General features: G+C 41.7%; 1 protein-coding gene across 1 annotated transcript in view; it reads right to left on the bottom strand.

The window, feature by feature from the left end:
* LOC5572107 (tyrosine-protein kinase Dnt) overlaps positions 1-15,467 on the bottom strand; it is a 320,019-nt gene that overhangs the window by 213,427 nt on the left and 91,125 nt on the right. The window contains exon 4 of the mRNA XM_021843333.1: positions 6,235-6,472. Coding sequence (XP_021699025.1) covers positions 6,235-6,472 — 238 coding nt within the window. The remainder of the gene's footprint in view (positions 1-6,234; positions 6,473-15,467) is intronic.

Genomic DNA, 15,467 nt, shown 5'->3' with positions numbered 1-15,467 from the left:
ACCACCAAGTTTATATGCTTGAATTGCGGGGGCAATCATAAGTCCAATTTTTGGGCTTGTCCTTCGCGAAGGAGAGTCGTCGAGGCTCGTGCCAGGCCGATGAAAGATAATATCCGTTACGATAACGGTCGTTTCCGGAATTTCTCTGGTAGAGTATGGAACAATACTCATTTTTCAGTTAACGATCGCTTGATTAGGAATTATACCCATCAGGAAGATCATAATCATGCTCATTCACAAACTAATTTTAATCCGTCGTGTAGCCGTTCGAATCTTTCAATTTTGAATGTATCCACCCACGGTAAATCCTTTGCCGATATCGTAGCAGGTAATTTGAACTCATCCCCTATTCGTTCTATGAGTACCCATTCTACTTGTTTCAAATCAAATGAAAAAAAAACCCTGCCACCACAGGTAACTCCTACTCTGCCTCTTCGTCTACCGAAAATTCTAACAGTAAATCATCAAATGTACCCACTTCAAGTGATATGTCTGCCTCTGAATTTTCTAACTGAACAATTGAATCTAATGATTGATGCAATGTTCAAAGCCACCGCTATGACTGAAGCAGTCCAAGTTGGTGTAAAATTTACAAATCAAATTGTTATTGGAATACGTTTTCCTAGTGGATCCAAATAATAATTCAAATATTTTAAATTGGAATGCTCGTTCTCTGAATGGTAAAGAGAACGAGCTGTTTAATTATGTTACAGCTAATAACGTACATATAGCAGTTCTTACTGAAACGTATTTGAAACATGGATCGAAACTTAAAAGAGATCCTAACTGAGCACGTGGGGGAGTTGCAATCATCATTCATAGGCGTATAAAACATCAACTGTTTTTGTCATTCAAAACTAAAGTTTTTGAAACTTTAGGTGTTTCTGTTGAAACACAGCTTGATAAATATACTTTCATAGCTGCCTATTTGCCTTTTCAATTCACTGGACAGCAAGTTAATTTACTACAAACTGACTTGCAAAAATTGACTCGCAATAAGTCAAATTATTTTGTCATTGGTGACTTTAATGCTAATCATTGGTCATGGAATAATTCTCAAAGTTATTCCAACGGCAGAATTTTATCTGATGAGTGCTCTCCAGGATATTTCTCAATTCAATACCCTGATAGCCCTACATGTTTTTCCTCTTCTAGAAACCCTAGAAGAAAGGTTTTACACAATTAAGAAACAAAAATTTTAAAAATAGGATTTCTCAATTGGACCCTGGCTCTAACCCCTAACAAATTATTACTAACCAATTGCGAAAAAGCTTTAAAACTTGCTATGCAGTTTGAAAGCGCGTACAATTTTAATTTAGGACTTACTAGTCCAATAGAAAATCAAGTTACTCAGAACTTCGAAAACATTCTCAATCAAGAGAACGTTTTCAAAAATTCCTTGGAGACTGATTTGGAAGAAGTGAGAACTATTATTTAAAAATTCAAAAATATGAAAGCTCCTGGCGATGATGAAATATTCTGCATCCTTATCAAGAAACTTCCAGAAAGTAGCTTATCATTCTCAGATGATATACTTAACAAATGTTTTCAATTAGCATACTTTCCTAACAAATGGAAAAATGCTAAGGTTGCTCCAATTTTAAAACCAGACAAAAATCCTGCAGAAGCTTCTAGCTATCGTCCAATCAGTTTGCTTTCCTCCATCAGTATACTTTTTGAAAAGGTCATTTTGAACAGAATGATTGTCCCCATCAATGAAAATTCATGTTTTGCCAATGAACAGTTCGGATTCCAACATGAACATTCGACCACTCATCAACTTTTACGTGTAACATATTTGATTCGTTCCAACAAATCTGAAGGCTATTCTACTGGTCTTGCTCTTCTAGACATAGAAAAAGCATTCGACAATGTTTGGCAAGAAGGCTTGATAGTAAAATTTAAAAACTTCGATTTTCCAGCATACATTATTAGAACAATACAAAGTTATCTGTCAAATCGTACACATCAGGTTAGTTATCAGAACTTTAGGTCTGAAAGACTTCCTGTAAGAGCTGGTGTTCCTCAAGGCAGCATTTTGGGACCAATATTATACAATATTTTCACATCTGACTTACCTGAGTTTCCTCAGGGATGTCAAAAATCTTTGTTTGCGGATGACACAGGCCTCTCCGCCAAAGGACGAAGTCTGCGTGTCATCTGTAGTCGATTGCAAAAAAGTTTGGGTATTTTTTCTTCATACTTGCAAAAATGGAAGATTTCTCCTAATGCTTCCAAAACTCAACTAATAATATTCCCATATAAACCAAAAGCTCTTTATTTGAAACCATGCAGTAGACATGTTGTCACGATGAAAAGGATTCCAATAAATTGGTCAGATGAAGTTAAGTATCTAGGGCTCATGCTAGATAAGAATTTAACTTCAAAAATCAAAGGGCATTCAAGCCAAATGTAACAAATATGCAAAATGTCTCTATCCCCTTATTAATCGAAAATCGATTTTTTTTAAGAACAAGCTTTTGATATTTTCAGGCCAAACAAATTCAAGGCCAAACAAACAAATTTTCAGGCCAGCCATGTTGTATGCTGTACCAATATGGACTAGCTCTTGTAATACGATGAAGAAAATTTCTATAGAGGATTCAAAATATTTGAATTTTGAAAATGATTCTGAAGGTTCATCCCTGGTTTGGTACTAATGAGTTACATAGAATATCCAAAGCTGAAACATTGGAACAAATGTCAAATAAAATTATTTATAGTTCTATACAACAACCTTTGCAATCTTGTATTGCCACGATTATTGCGTTATATATTTAGGTTAAGTTAGGTTAAGTTAATTGAAAACGAGTGTTTTTTTTTCTCTTATAAGCAGGTGAAATCAACTCACCTGTAAAAAATCTGAACTGCTACGGCAAAAGAAATGCAATATGTTGTTAACTAAATGTTAATAAAATCTTGAATTTGTTTTACCAAATTACGATGATAGTGTTGTCTAACACAGAACACAAAGATATAAGAAATGAATGTAATGTTCGGAATGATATTTATAAAAAAAAAAAACAATTTTTTTTTTAATTTGTTTATCGGCATATCGTTCATAGACTGTCTTGGTAGTGTCATTATCAAAACACACCCAAGCCGTTCCTATAGGGGACGTTAGCCATAAGGAAGGACGTTTCAAGTAATACTGTTTCATATGGTAGGGGAAGACGGGGTAAGAGCGCCCGCCGGGATAAGACGGACCACCTTCAGATTGGCATGAAAATGGCAATTTTTTTAAAAGTTCACCAAGCACTTTCCATGAACACAAGATTTTTGACATTCCGGAACATTTAGTGTGATATTTACATAAAATTTTTTATAAAAAATGTCAAAAACAAAGTTTCTGCTTGTCGATAGTGAATTTGATCTAAATTTAACAGGTGCTCACTTAAGGATTTCGGAAGGGATTTTTTTGGAAAAACATAACAAATTACCCGTCCATGCTTTAACAGAAATGTGAAATGTGGTTCTGTGAAGTGAAATATGAATTGTAAATATTAAGCTTTGAAATAAGGCCATAGTTGGGAAAATTGCGCAAGCGGGGTAAAACCGACTACTGTTGACGGGGTAAGACCGTCACCCTTAATTTATACCAAAAAACTGTGTAAACCATTTTAAAAGTTGTAACATGAGAGCATGAGCATATATGACCGTACAATTCGTAGTTGCTACTCCGTGATTGACTAGAGCAATCGAAGTTGCACAGGGAATCAATGAATGGGGCTTGGGATTAGCTAACCATTCTTCAATGTGCACAAATCGAGAGCTCAAATTTTAAAAGTCAATAACGGCGCCGGCCACGTCCTTACGGTCATCGGGGAAGGGAATTAATGTTAGCTAGACAACCGTTGTTACTAGAGACCGAAGAATCTTCTGCATCTCCACAGTTGTCATGCAAAGGATATTCGGTTAGTGGGATAAGGTAAAGATCTGGGAGTCACCAGCGATTGGTGATGCGATCCATGATACATTCACGCATAACCCGTTTAACGCCACTGTTTATTCATGCCGCGCGAGCGACGCGACTGCTCATATCACCCGCCCCCGCAGGAGCAAGCAACGCGAGCAAAGGATCAAACACTACTCCCTGTGATAGTTTTTGATCATGCCTAAGGCTTCAAAATACGACATGCTGCGTCGAAAAAGGATTTATTGATTCTTGATTTTGATATATGAATTAAATTGCTTAGGCGGGCGGTCTTACCCCGTTTTCCCCTATGCCCTCTTCAGCATCTAATCCAATTTCTCTCGCCGTTCCCTTACGGTACCTATCCATCTAGTATTCATTGCTTTCTTCTCCATGCTCCCTCTTACTTAGAGCAAAATAGACCGATATGCCGATAAACAAATTCAAAATATTATAATCACGGTCGATACCTTTGTATGTAAAAAATAATAAATATATAAGGGAATGACAGAATTGTCGCATATATATCGGCATATTTACACTGCACAAATTCACGAAGGTGTTGTAATTTGACAAGATTTGTAGTGTACGTTTGCGATAAATCTGGATTTTTTTATGTGCATGATTTTATGATGATTTTACATCACATTTTTTTCTAGGTGGTTTTCGTTCATCGCCAACGCATTTTTGAGATAAGTACTGAGATAAGTACTGGTGCAATTGCGGTAGAATTTTATGGCTTCCTGTGCGTTTCCTTAACAGCATGTTAAATTCCGGGAATTCTAAGTATTTCTGTGATATAATTGTTATTCCGGCAGGAACCCTGGAAGTATCCTTGGAAGTCCTAGAATTTAAAATCTGTTCTCACATTGGTGATTGAACTGAGGAAGGATTTTTTTTGGAATTCTGGTTGGAATCTCTGTTAACAAATTTAATGAGTAAGTAAATTGCTGATTTTAAATCTCGTATTATATTCGATTGTTTTAAATCTTGTTATCAATTCGAGCTGGTCGGAAATGCAGTCGGGAATGTTGAGTTTTTTTTATGGGGATTGTAGTGACTCCGATGGTAATCGTTAGTATTCAATGAGGATCCCCCATGAAACACCAGGGTACAGACAAACAGGCGTCACATTCCAATCATTGTCCATCGATCACGATTTGACTGTTTCAATTATATTGTAGGTGGTCAATCTACCACTCGTAGCGCTCGCACCGTTTTTATTCGTGTTTGACGTTTACACATTACCACCATCTGTTGGCTCATCGGCCAAACACACCGATTTTAGCATTGGGCGTACATATTCTCTCGACTATGATTTTGATCGCGATTTGTTACGTCGTTTTGTATGTGACCAAAATTATTAGGTTTATTATCGTTATCAAAAAAAATCCCATCGGAATCCAGAGTATACTCATCGATATTCCAGAAGTTTATATTAAAGTTTTGCTATGAAATCCCAACGAAACTGGACATCAATCGAATCTTAATGGTTTTTACAAAAGATTAACTTTAAAAGTTTAAATAGTCACACCAGAATTCGCAGGAATCCCACAAAAGTCTCATAGATTTTTATAGAAGTACCGTCTTAAAGAAGATACCCACAAAATTCTATGAGAATAATAACTGGAATCCCATTCCCACCCGAATTCTAGAGTTGTTACAAGATTTCCATTATTTTCACAATATGCTTAGCATGGCTTCATAATTTCCAGAATTATAACAAATCCAGAATGCATATCGGATTCCCAAAATTCCTACAAGGATTCCGGAATTCCAAAGGACATTTGAGAATCCAGGATATCAGAATTCACTCGTAAAACTCAAAATTACTTTATAAATACTGAATTCCCACCAGCATTCTAGAATTCCTAGGAAAAAAAAAACAATTCCGACGGTAATTGTTTTTTTACAACTTTAGCGACCTGTAGCACTAAACTGTGACGTGCTGGAACATTCCTGAGAACAGTCAGCAATTTGTTAAAAACACATGATTTGATTCTTGAGACACGCAAAAATGGTATTTTTGTTACGCTTTGATACTATTTATTTTTAAAACGATACTGAAAAATAATTTAAAAATAGTCAACTTGTTGTTCATTGAAAAACCCGTTTCATCGGTTCACTAATCTACCGCCAGTGAAGTGTGAAAAGACCACTAGCTAACCCCACCTGTTTCATGCGTCCCCAATGACCTCCATAGAGAGACAACTGCAATTTGCATTCATCGAGAGGTACAGGCAGAGCGACAACATCACCGGATTGCTCCCAGATGGACAACCAACCAATCGACCTGGAAACGTGCAGAAAAGAGCACTCACCTTTAATGCAAATTTTATTTCGTTTGATAATCAATTTGGTATCGTTTTGCTTCGGTGGTCCCTCGACGTGTAGGTGGATCCCTACTGGGACCTCGGCTGTCACGTTGCCATTGCACACCAAGTGGATCTTGAAGGTCTCAACCGACCTCGGAATGGCACCACTGCTGGGAATGTTCAGCTCCGGATGCTGCAGGGCACCTTCGTTGTCGTCCAGGTGCACCGATATCGTGTAGGCCAACTGGAAAGAGACAGGATGAAAGAACGGCAAAAATCACTACATGAACTGATTGTGTGGTTCCGGTCATGTCTTAACAGTTCGAACTCTGCAAACAGTATTAATTGAACCCTCATCGGGTAGCATCAGAAGAGTGGTGTCGTTTTAGTAGCTACCAAGACGAGAGTTTTATTAAGAGCACTTTTCTCTGGAGAGCAATTGAGTTTTCCTTTCGGTGATAGTGAAAATTTAACCCAAACAAGATCAAACAATCTTTCATCAAATATGGAAATTGAATTAATCTTGAAATCAAATTTAAAACATAAATCGGTATTCTTGGTATTAAATTGATATGAATCATGCTCTGATAATTTTAAATTCAACTAGAGTAGGGTTTCCCAAACGGTGTCTGTTTTCTTGATTGATGAATGAATGTAAACATACACTGCTGATTGCTGACCATTTTAACGAAACGAAAGTCGCGAAAAGTGTAGAATATTTCCAGCACTGTCTGCCATGCTTCTCTGCCGGGTATGGAAATATTTTGAATCTTGTGAAAATCTATGAGAAATCTTCAAAAGTTCGAAAAGTTTCGAAATGTATACCGATTTTTTTTTGAATTTTTTAGTTGGAATCCAAGTACTCAACCTGCATGATTTTTGCTTGATTTTCTGCAGATCGTTTTTCTTAGTTCCTTATCTATCCCTTGAAAAGTATCAACGTATTGTTTTTTTCTAGAGAGTAAGCTACTATCAACTCCTGCTCAAATCCTTAGTGCACTTCAACAGAGACTCATAAAAGGATTCTTGTATAAGCTTTGGTTAACTATTGTATCTTGGTTCATTGCTTGAGGGAAAATTGGTGAATCTTCTCCTTAAAACTTGCTGGATTCACTCACAACTATTATAAGCATTGATAGTTTGAGAAAATACCTCGTTTCCATAAACTTTGATGCATTATTATTATTTTCAGAAGTCCGAGGGTTGCTTCAAAAGCTTGCAAGGTGGTTGCAGCTGTAATAAGGTTGCGAATCACTGAGCTTGAGGTATTCCTGTACCCTGTGATTCAAAAATTGAGGATGTACTGTACAAAAGGCATCTCCAACGAGTTTTCTATTGCTCATCCTCCACTTGAAAAGGAACACTCCCCGCACTTGACTTACCTTATTTTGCAGCTGAGGAACAGGAATTTAAAATCTCTGCAAAATTAATTAACAACTTAACCTCCATCAGCACAAGCCAACGAGGAATCGGCACGGTTGGAATCCGAGTGGAACGTTATCCCATAACTTGGTAGATCCTTGGGAATAGTTTACCCTCTCTGCTCTGGAAGTGATGGTTGACAGAGAGCCACCACGGAAACTATTAAAACGAATCTGCCGGTCGATTCGTGTTTGCTGCTCTTTCCTTTTCAGACGATCTAATTCAATTAGCCAAGACTTTCTCCCCGGGGCCAATTTCCGAACCAGATAGCGCCCCTTCTAATGGAAAAGGTATGGCTTGCGAAAGATGGGTCTAATGGGGCGTTCCAATATTCATGAGATTATGGAAAAGGGTAAGTTTTAGAAATGGAACACGGTTTTGATGGGCACGTTTGATGTAATAAGGCAAATTATGATGCACAGTTTAGATGAAAATATATGAAATGTGTGGAACTACAATCATTTAGTCTACCTTTCGGAAATTATCTTATTCGTGTGGAATATTGTTATCTTTCTCATACTGATTTTACTGAAGTTCCTGGACTACTTTTTTTAAAAGAGAATAAGTGGAAGAAAACGATTTCTATGTTTTTTTTTAATTATTACCCTGCAAACCTGATATCATATAAAACAGAGGACGAGAAAATCTCAAATTCTCATACATCATGGGTAAGATTTTTTACACGCTTGAGTTGTAGCTCACGTAACTCAAATGTCAAAACATCATGCATGAGTTTCCCTAATCGTTTCACTCATTCGCTTGTATTTCCACATTTTTTTTACGCATGGAAGTTTTTTATTTTTCCTACCGAAAATACAACGAACGTTTGTAGTAAGTACAATAAACATAAGGTTTTAGAAGATTTTCGAGGGGTTCAACGATTAAATCAGTGTTGATGGTTTGAGTGTGAGCAAGTGATTTTGCAATCGGTTGAAATATGGAGTGAGTCATTTTATTCAATTTGAATTAATATTTCCGATTTCATTTGAGCAATTATGTTGCTTTAAATTTGAATCCCCTTGCTATTTCTACTGAGCTTAATTTCAATTTTATTAAAATCTTTATGGCGAGATTGTATATGAAATCATTGAATGTAAATAATATAATACAAAATAATAGAGTAAAGTGAGTTGAAAGTTCGATTTAGTTGTATAATCAATATTTTCAGAAACACTATACTGCCGTGAATCGCAAGTCAGTCCCATCTGTAAAAAGTAGGCATTGAGAAAATGGGGTGTGAAGTTTCCAAACTCGTTTTCCATACGAATATTCAAAAAATTGTAAAGGATTTAAACATGTTCAAATCTTGATGAATCTTTCACAGTTTGCTTTTCACTACGATATAATTCTGAGAAAAATATATAAATGATCAGAACACGGATCATTTTTGTGTTACACTATGCGGAAATCTGTAATGGGACTGATATGCGGTTACTTTTCATTATGGGACAATTTGACTTGCTGTTTTTTCCTACTTTTTCCGAACAAATCTTATTATTTCATTACGGCAGCTGAAAGAGCATTGGAAAATATGTTGAAAACTGAACTCAACTCAATTTTGACAAAAATGCAGATGGGACTGACTAGCGATTCACGGCAGTATAAGAGTTAAAATACAATTGATACCACACAGTGAATGTTTAACATAGGGGCTGTTGATTGACAACGTGAGGCAATTTCTAGGTTTTTTAGTTATGACAGTTTATAAATTGATTGCCCTAAACAAAGTTTTGCTCCACCTGTGCTGCAAGAGCTCGAATCAAGCGTGGGTAAAAGTTTGCTGACTGATATGGATATTTTTGTGCCAAGAATATCATTTCATTACCGCAAAAAAGGTGTAATATACCTAGCAAACTACCAGTTTTTTCCCCAAGACACCTAAAAATTTAAATCCCTTTTACACAAGTTTTGGTATATTTAGCCACATTTAAAGGGACTATGTAGGGTTAGCCAATTTGCAAGTTTTTTTTTCGTGAGAAATATAGGGCTCGAACTTATGACTTATTGTGGACCAATAATGGTTTTCAAACATTAATTCTGAAACCAATGTATCTCAAAGCATGCTTTCAATAGGTTTTTTTCCTTCTTAGCAATGGGGGGATAATCTGCTCAACAGACTCCGGACCAAGGTCCGGGAGTGTGGGGTTGGGGACCATTTACTACATGCAAGCAGTAAACAGGACTACACTCCCGACCCACTAAACCATTCCCATTGGCCGTGTAGTTCCGGCGTCCAGAATAGAACTACGGACAACCCGTTCCGGTGGTAAGAGTCCACCAAACGGGGTAACCCCAATTCAAGGTGTGATGTGAAAAACCGTGCTGAGGAATGAATGGTCGAAGGGGTGAAAAAGATGTTCGACCATTAACGGAGCCTGTGGGGCACCTGGGCACCCCTCACAGTATTTTGTCCCTTACCGCGTTAATGCAGGGCTCTGGCGTGGTGGACCTCTTTTCCCGTGCTACTCGTGGGATTCAAAAATGAGTACAATATCTAATCAAAACAATAGTAGTAGTGCAGGTAGTAGCAGTAGTAGGGAAGCGAACCCCTTCGCAAGAAGTGGGCTAGCTAGATCTCCGTTGAGGAGAGTAGAAGCAGGAGGAGGCAGCAGTGCACGTAGTGCCAGTGCTGGAACCCATATTTCATCCCCGGCTAACGCATCGGGTGAAGTTATGGATGGAGCGTGGTTGATGAGGGTCATCAATAAAAGTAGAGATGGGCTCTCTGCGATGGAAGTGGCTGCACAGCAGCTCGACTCCATAATTGACTTTGCGTCCTCGAAGTCTAACATCAGCAAGGACCTCAAGCAGGCCTTGCTTAGACTTCGTAAGTCAATGTTGGCGGCCAAGCAGAACCATGCTGAACCCATTGTGACTGTGGCTGCGGCAGAACCCGTGGAACTGAAGGTGCCGAAGTCTACCCAGACGGAACCCTTCGTTTTCGCGGGCAGCCCCAAAAGCGTGGAAGCGAATGCTTACAGCAAGCAATCGCAGAAGCGCGCGAGGCAGCCGTCAGGGGAGGAGCTACCCGGCGGCGCTCGTAAGGCCAGGCGGATACTGACCCCGAAAACCGGCAGAAGTGCCGGAAAATCGGACCCCAGCCAGGCGTCCCGGGAAGCCGAGAAGGGTGGGCCTGAAAAGGCTGGCCCCTCACGAAGTGATGGGAACAGGGGGTTGCGACCTTTGAGAGGTCCTCCATCACCACAGGTCAGGGCGGAGCAGGTGGGGGACGCCCCCTGGACAACCGTAGTGAGGAAGAAGAAGAAGAAGAAGAAACAGGAGCGCAGGGATACCAGACCTAAGAAAGGTAGGAGGGTAGGTGCCAAGCGCGAAAAGGGTGATGCGATCATCATCAAGACAGAAGAGTCCAAGTACTCGGAAGTCCTGAAGGCGATGCGCAGCGACGCGAAGCTTGCGGATCTAGGAGCCGACGTACGCAGTGTCAGACGCACTCGTACAGGTGAAATGATCCTCGAGCTTAAGCGCGACAAGGAGCGCAAGGGCGCCGCCTACAAAAGTTTGGCGGAAGAGGTCCTTGGCGCTGGTGTTGAAGTGAGGGCTCTGACGCAGTCAGTGACTCTGAAGGTGATGAACCTTGACGAGATCACTAACGCAGAAGAGCTCGTCACGGCACTGCGGCAACAGTGCGAAGTGCAGGTGCCCACCACCGCCGTTCAGCTACGGAAAGGTCCGGCAGGTACTCAGGTGGCCTTAGTACACCTACCTGTGGCAGACGCAAATAAGTCCGCTAAGGTAGGTAAGATCAAGGTTGGTTGGTCAGTATGTTCACTGAACATACATGAGCAACCAGTGATCTGCTTTAGGTGCAGGGAACCTGGACACAAGTCCATTCCCATTGCCGCCAAACCCTTCGCTCTCCGGGACCACCAAGAAGGCATTGCTTCGGAGAGGGGCTATTGCACATCGCAACCTCCAGGTTAGCTGCGTAGCCATGCAACAACGAACATCGAAGGCACGCGTAGGGGGGTCCACCAAGGTAGCATGCTGGCGCTTTGCCTGCTTCCCAGGTGGTCCTCACCTCCCATTGTCCGCTGAAGGCGGACAGGGTCGACCACAACGCCCGCGCCGCCCAGCTGCACCGCAGCAACGCTACCAGGATGTTCTCCCCGCGGTCACTTAATTGCTGTAAGGGTCGATTTCGACCGTAGGGCACCGGTATGACCTACGTAGCCGACTGCAAACCCTTGGACCACCTGTTGTTTAGCGTCTGCACTAACCCCTCCTCGAGTCCACTCGCCACCTCCTTTGTAGTTCCAAGACGATGTGGGTGATAGCCGGCATTCCAGCCAAACTCGTCTTCACACATCCTCTGAACCAGATTGTCCGGAGTCGTGTCCCCACCACATGTGGCAAACATGCGGTCACGCATTGTGCGGAAACGCGGGCACACGAACAAAACGTGTTCCGCCGTTTCCTCTAAACCTGCACAAACTGGACATTCGGGAGAACCCGCATGACCGAAACGGTGTAGATACTGTCTAAAGCAACCATGGCCCGAAAGGACATGTGTCAGGTGGAATGTTAGTTCCCCATGGCGCCTATTGACCCAGATATCTAACCTTGAAACCAACCTGTGAGTCCACACTACCTTGGTGGAGCTGTCCCACGCACGCTGCCATTTGACCATGGAGGTCAGTCTGGCAGTCCTGCGTATGCCTCTTGTGCCGCGCCTTTCGAAGCACTCTATGTCTTCCATGATAAGGATACCAATAGGCACCATACCGGTGATGACGCAGAGTGCATCGTGTGACACGGTACGGTACGCGCTCGCAACCCTCAAGCATATTAGCCTATATGTACTCTCCAGCTTACTACGGTAGCTGTTGATACATAAGACGTACCCCAAGCCGGGCCACCATGCCTCAGTATGGACGAGGCGACACTGGCCAGAAGCTTACGCTTACTGGCGTACACCGCAGAGCTATTGGACATCATCCGGGACAGTGCCACAATAACTGTGGAGGCTCTCTTGCAGGCATAATCAACGTGGCTACCGAAAGTAAGCTTATCGTCGATCATCATCCCCAAGTGTTTGACAAAGCGCTTCGAAGTGATCGTGCAGTCGCCTACACTGATCACCGCTTGCTGCACCGACTTTCGGTTGTTGACAACAACCACCTCAGTTTTGTGGTGAGCCAATTCCAGTTTCCTGGAGCTCATCCACTCCTTCACAATTGCGATCGAGTGGGCTGCAGTCGATTCCACTTCTTCGATCGATTCACCGTAGACCTCCAGCGTAATATCGTCGGCAAAGCCAACGATGACCACACCCGCCGGGAATTTTAATCTCAACACCTCGTCGTACATGACATTCCATAACACCGGACCCAGGATGGAACCTTGAGGGACTCCTGAGGTTATGTGAAAGCACTTCCAACCCACCTCTGTGTCATAGACTAATACCCGATTCTGGAAGTAACTCCCGAGAATCTTGTACAGGTACTCGGGTATCCCCAGACGCAGAAGCGCATCAGCAATTGCCGCCCAACTAGCACTATTAAATGCGTTCCTTACATACAGAGTCACTACTGTAGCGAATCCCCCTCCTCTTACGCTGGGGTGCTATCTCAGCGGTTTTCTTAACCGTCAGAATAGCGTCTACGGTGGACCTCTCTTTCCGGAAGCCGAACTGGTTGCTTGAGAGACCATTTACACCAGGCCTGCCCAACCTTTTTGGCTCTTTTTCCATATAAATGGTTGATGCGTTCGCAAGAATAGACCGATATAAACAAAATTAATCTCAAATGAAAACTTGGCAGTATATTTGTCTAATCCATGCTGCAAATTTAAAATTTATTTCATCCTCTTTGCTACCGGTGCAAATCAGTCCAAAAAATGATTTTCAGCTTTGCTTGCATCGCTAGCGAAGAGTTTTATATAAATTAAAAATTTTCAGCATGGAATAGACAGATATACTACAAAGCTTTCATTTGAGATTAATTTTGTTTATATTAGTCTATTCTTGCGAACGCACCAACCATTTATTACGAAAAAGAGCCAAAAAGGTTGGGCAGGCCTGATTTACACCCTCAGTATACCTCAACAGTCTGTTGAGGATGATCTTCTCGAGCACCTTCCCCGCCGTGTCGATCAAGCATATTGGTCTATACGCTGACGGGTCACCGGGTGGTTTTCCCGCCTTTGGCAATAGTACCAGGCTCTGCATCTTCCTAACATCTGGAAATACTCCCTCGTCCAGGCATATCTGCATAGCAGATCTGTACATCTCGGGAGCCTCCAAGATTGCGACTTTGAGGGCTAGGTTTGGAACTCTGTCCGGACCTGGTGCCTTACCTATACTGAGGGATTTTGCAATTCCTACAAGTTTCTCATCGGTTACCCTCTCCTTATCGCCAGCCCCAATCCCCGGCTGTCCTACGAAAGGAGGCCAAGGGCTAGGGTTGTGGCGCGGAAAGAGCCCCTCGATGAACCCCTCCAGCATCTCTGGGAATTGCTCTGTAGGAGCCATTGCACCTCTTGTCTTCGCCATAACGATCCTGTAGGCATCGCCACACGGATTCGCGTTGGCACTCTGACAGAGTCCCTCAAAGCAGGCCGTTTTGCTTGCCCTTATCTCGGACTTCAGCGCGACTTTGGCAGCGGTGAATACCGGTCGTTCTTCACGCTCCTCCTCGGTACGTGCTCGCTGCATCCGGCAGGCACGGCGCAGGTTCGCAATCGCTTGAGTCCACCAGTACGTCGGTGGTCTCCTATTCCTAGGGTGGACTTGCCTAGGCATGGTCACATCGCATGCACGCGAGAGCACCGCTACTAGTTCGTTCCCGCTTAGGCCGAGTAGGTTACGCTCACAGCGGAGCGCCTCTCTAAGTACTCCGTCATTGAAGTACGATGTCTTCCACCTACGAGGGCTTGGCCTTGACCTAGCCGCTTCCTCTAATCGCTGCCTGCTGTTGTTGTAGTCGATACTATAGCGAACCGCCAGGTGGTCGCTGTGAGTGTAGGCATTGTCTACCCTCCAGTTCGAACTACTCGTTAGGCCAGGACCTGTGGGAAAGGTTCTTCGTAGACATGAATTGAATATTATATGGCACATGCACATCACAATTGGCACACTTTTATGTCGAATGATTGGTACAAAGTCAACGTTTTTTAAAACCAATTTTTAGAAGCTTAAAGTCAATTTAGTACTAAAACTGTTTAATTCAATTATTTCGCAAGGCTTCAAACTAGTAATTAACACCAACAAGCCATGCTTACGTTTTAGAAACGCGTTTAAAATGTGAGTTGTGTCCATAATGCTGACATATTGCATCCATAATTGGTACACCTAACCTATGTGTTTTATATACTATTCAACCATCCAAGGCCGCATTGCAAAGTATGACCAAGGATTTAGGCTCTCTACTGAAAAAAAAAGAACATAATAAAACTACTCTGAGTTTTTTTTTTCTGTGTGTTATATTACGTAGTCTAACTTGTTATCTCAATGCCTCATTTTTTCAGTCGGAACGAAATGCCAAAAAGAAGAAAAAACTCAATAGCTGTTTATTTTCTGTAAAATTGCTACCAATCCACTTAGGACGTGTCATTTTTTCAATCCTGGGTAGCGCGTTTTTGTTTTTTGAGTGCTTTAATATGTTCTTAGCCCGAAGTTTCATGCCTTGTTGGTGTTGTTTTTATTTTCGTTCTTTCGGCCTGCGCGCGTTTTGTAGAGCAGTGCTTCGTGGAAGCCCAAGTATTCCTGTGATTATTTGGTGTCAGGATTGTTTGCATGGAAAGCAAAAGTGTTATTTTTCTCGCGTCTCCAGAGTGATTTCTTTCTCAGTCAGTCTTTA

This window comes from Aedes aegypti, chromosome 2, assembly GCF_002204515.2.
Source record: "Aedes aegypti strain LVP_AGWG chromosome 2, AaegL5.0 Primary Assembly, whole genome shotgun sequence".
NCBI classification, from domain to species: Eukaryota; Metazoa; Arthropoda; class Insecta; order Diptera; family Culicidae; genus Aedes; species Aedes aegypti.
Note: the sequence above shows the minus strand (reverse complement) of the source record. Positions and strands in the feature narration are given on the sequence as shown.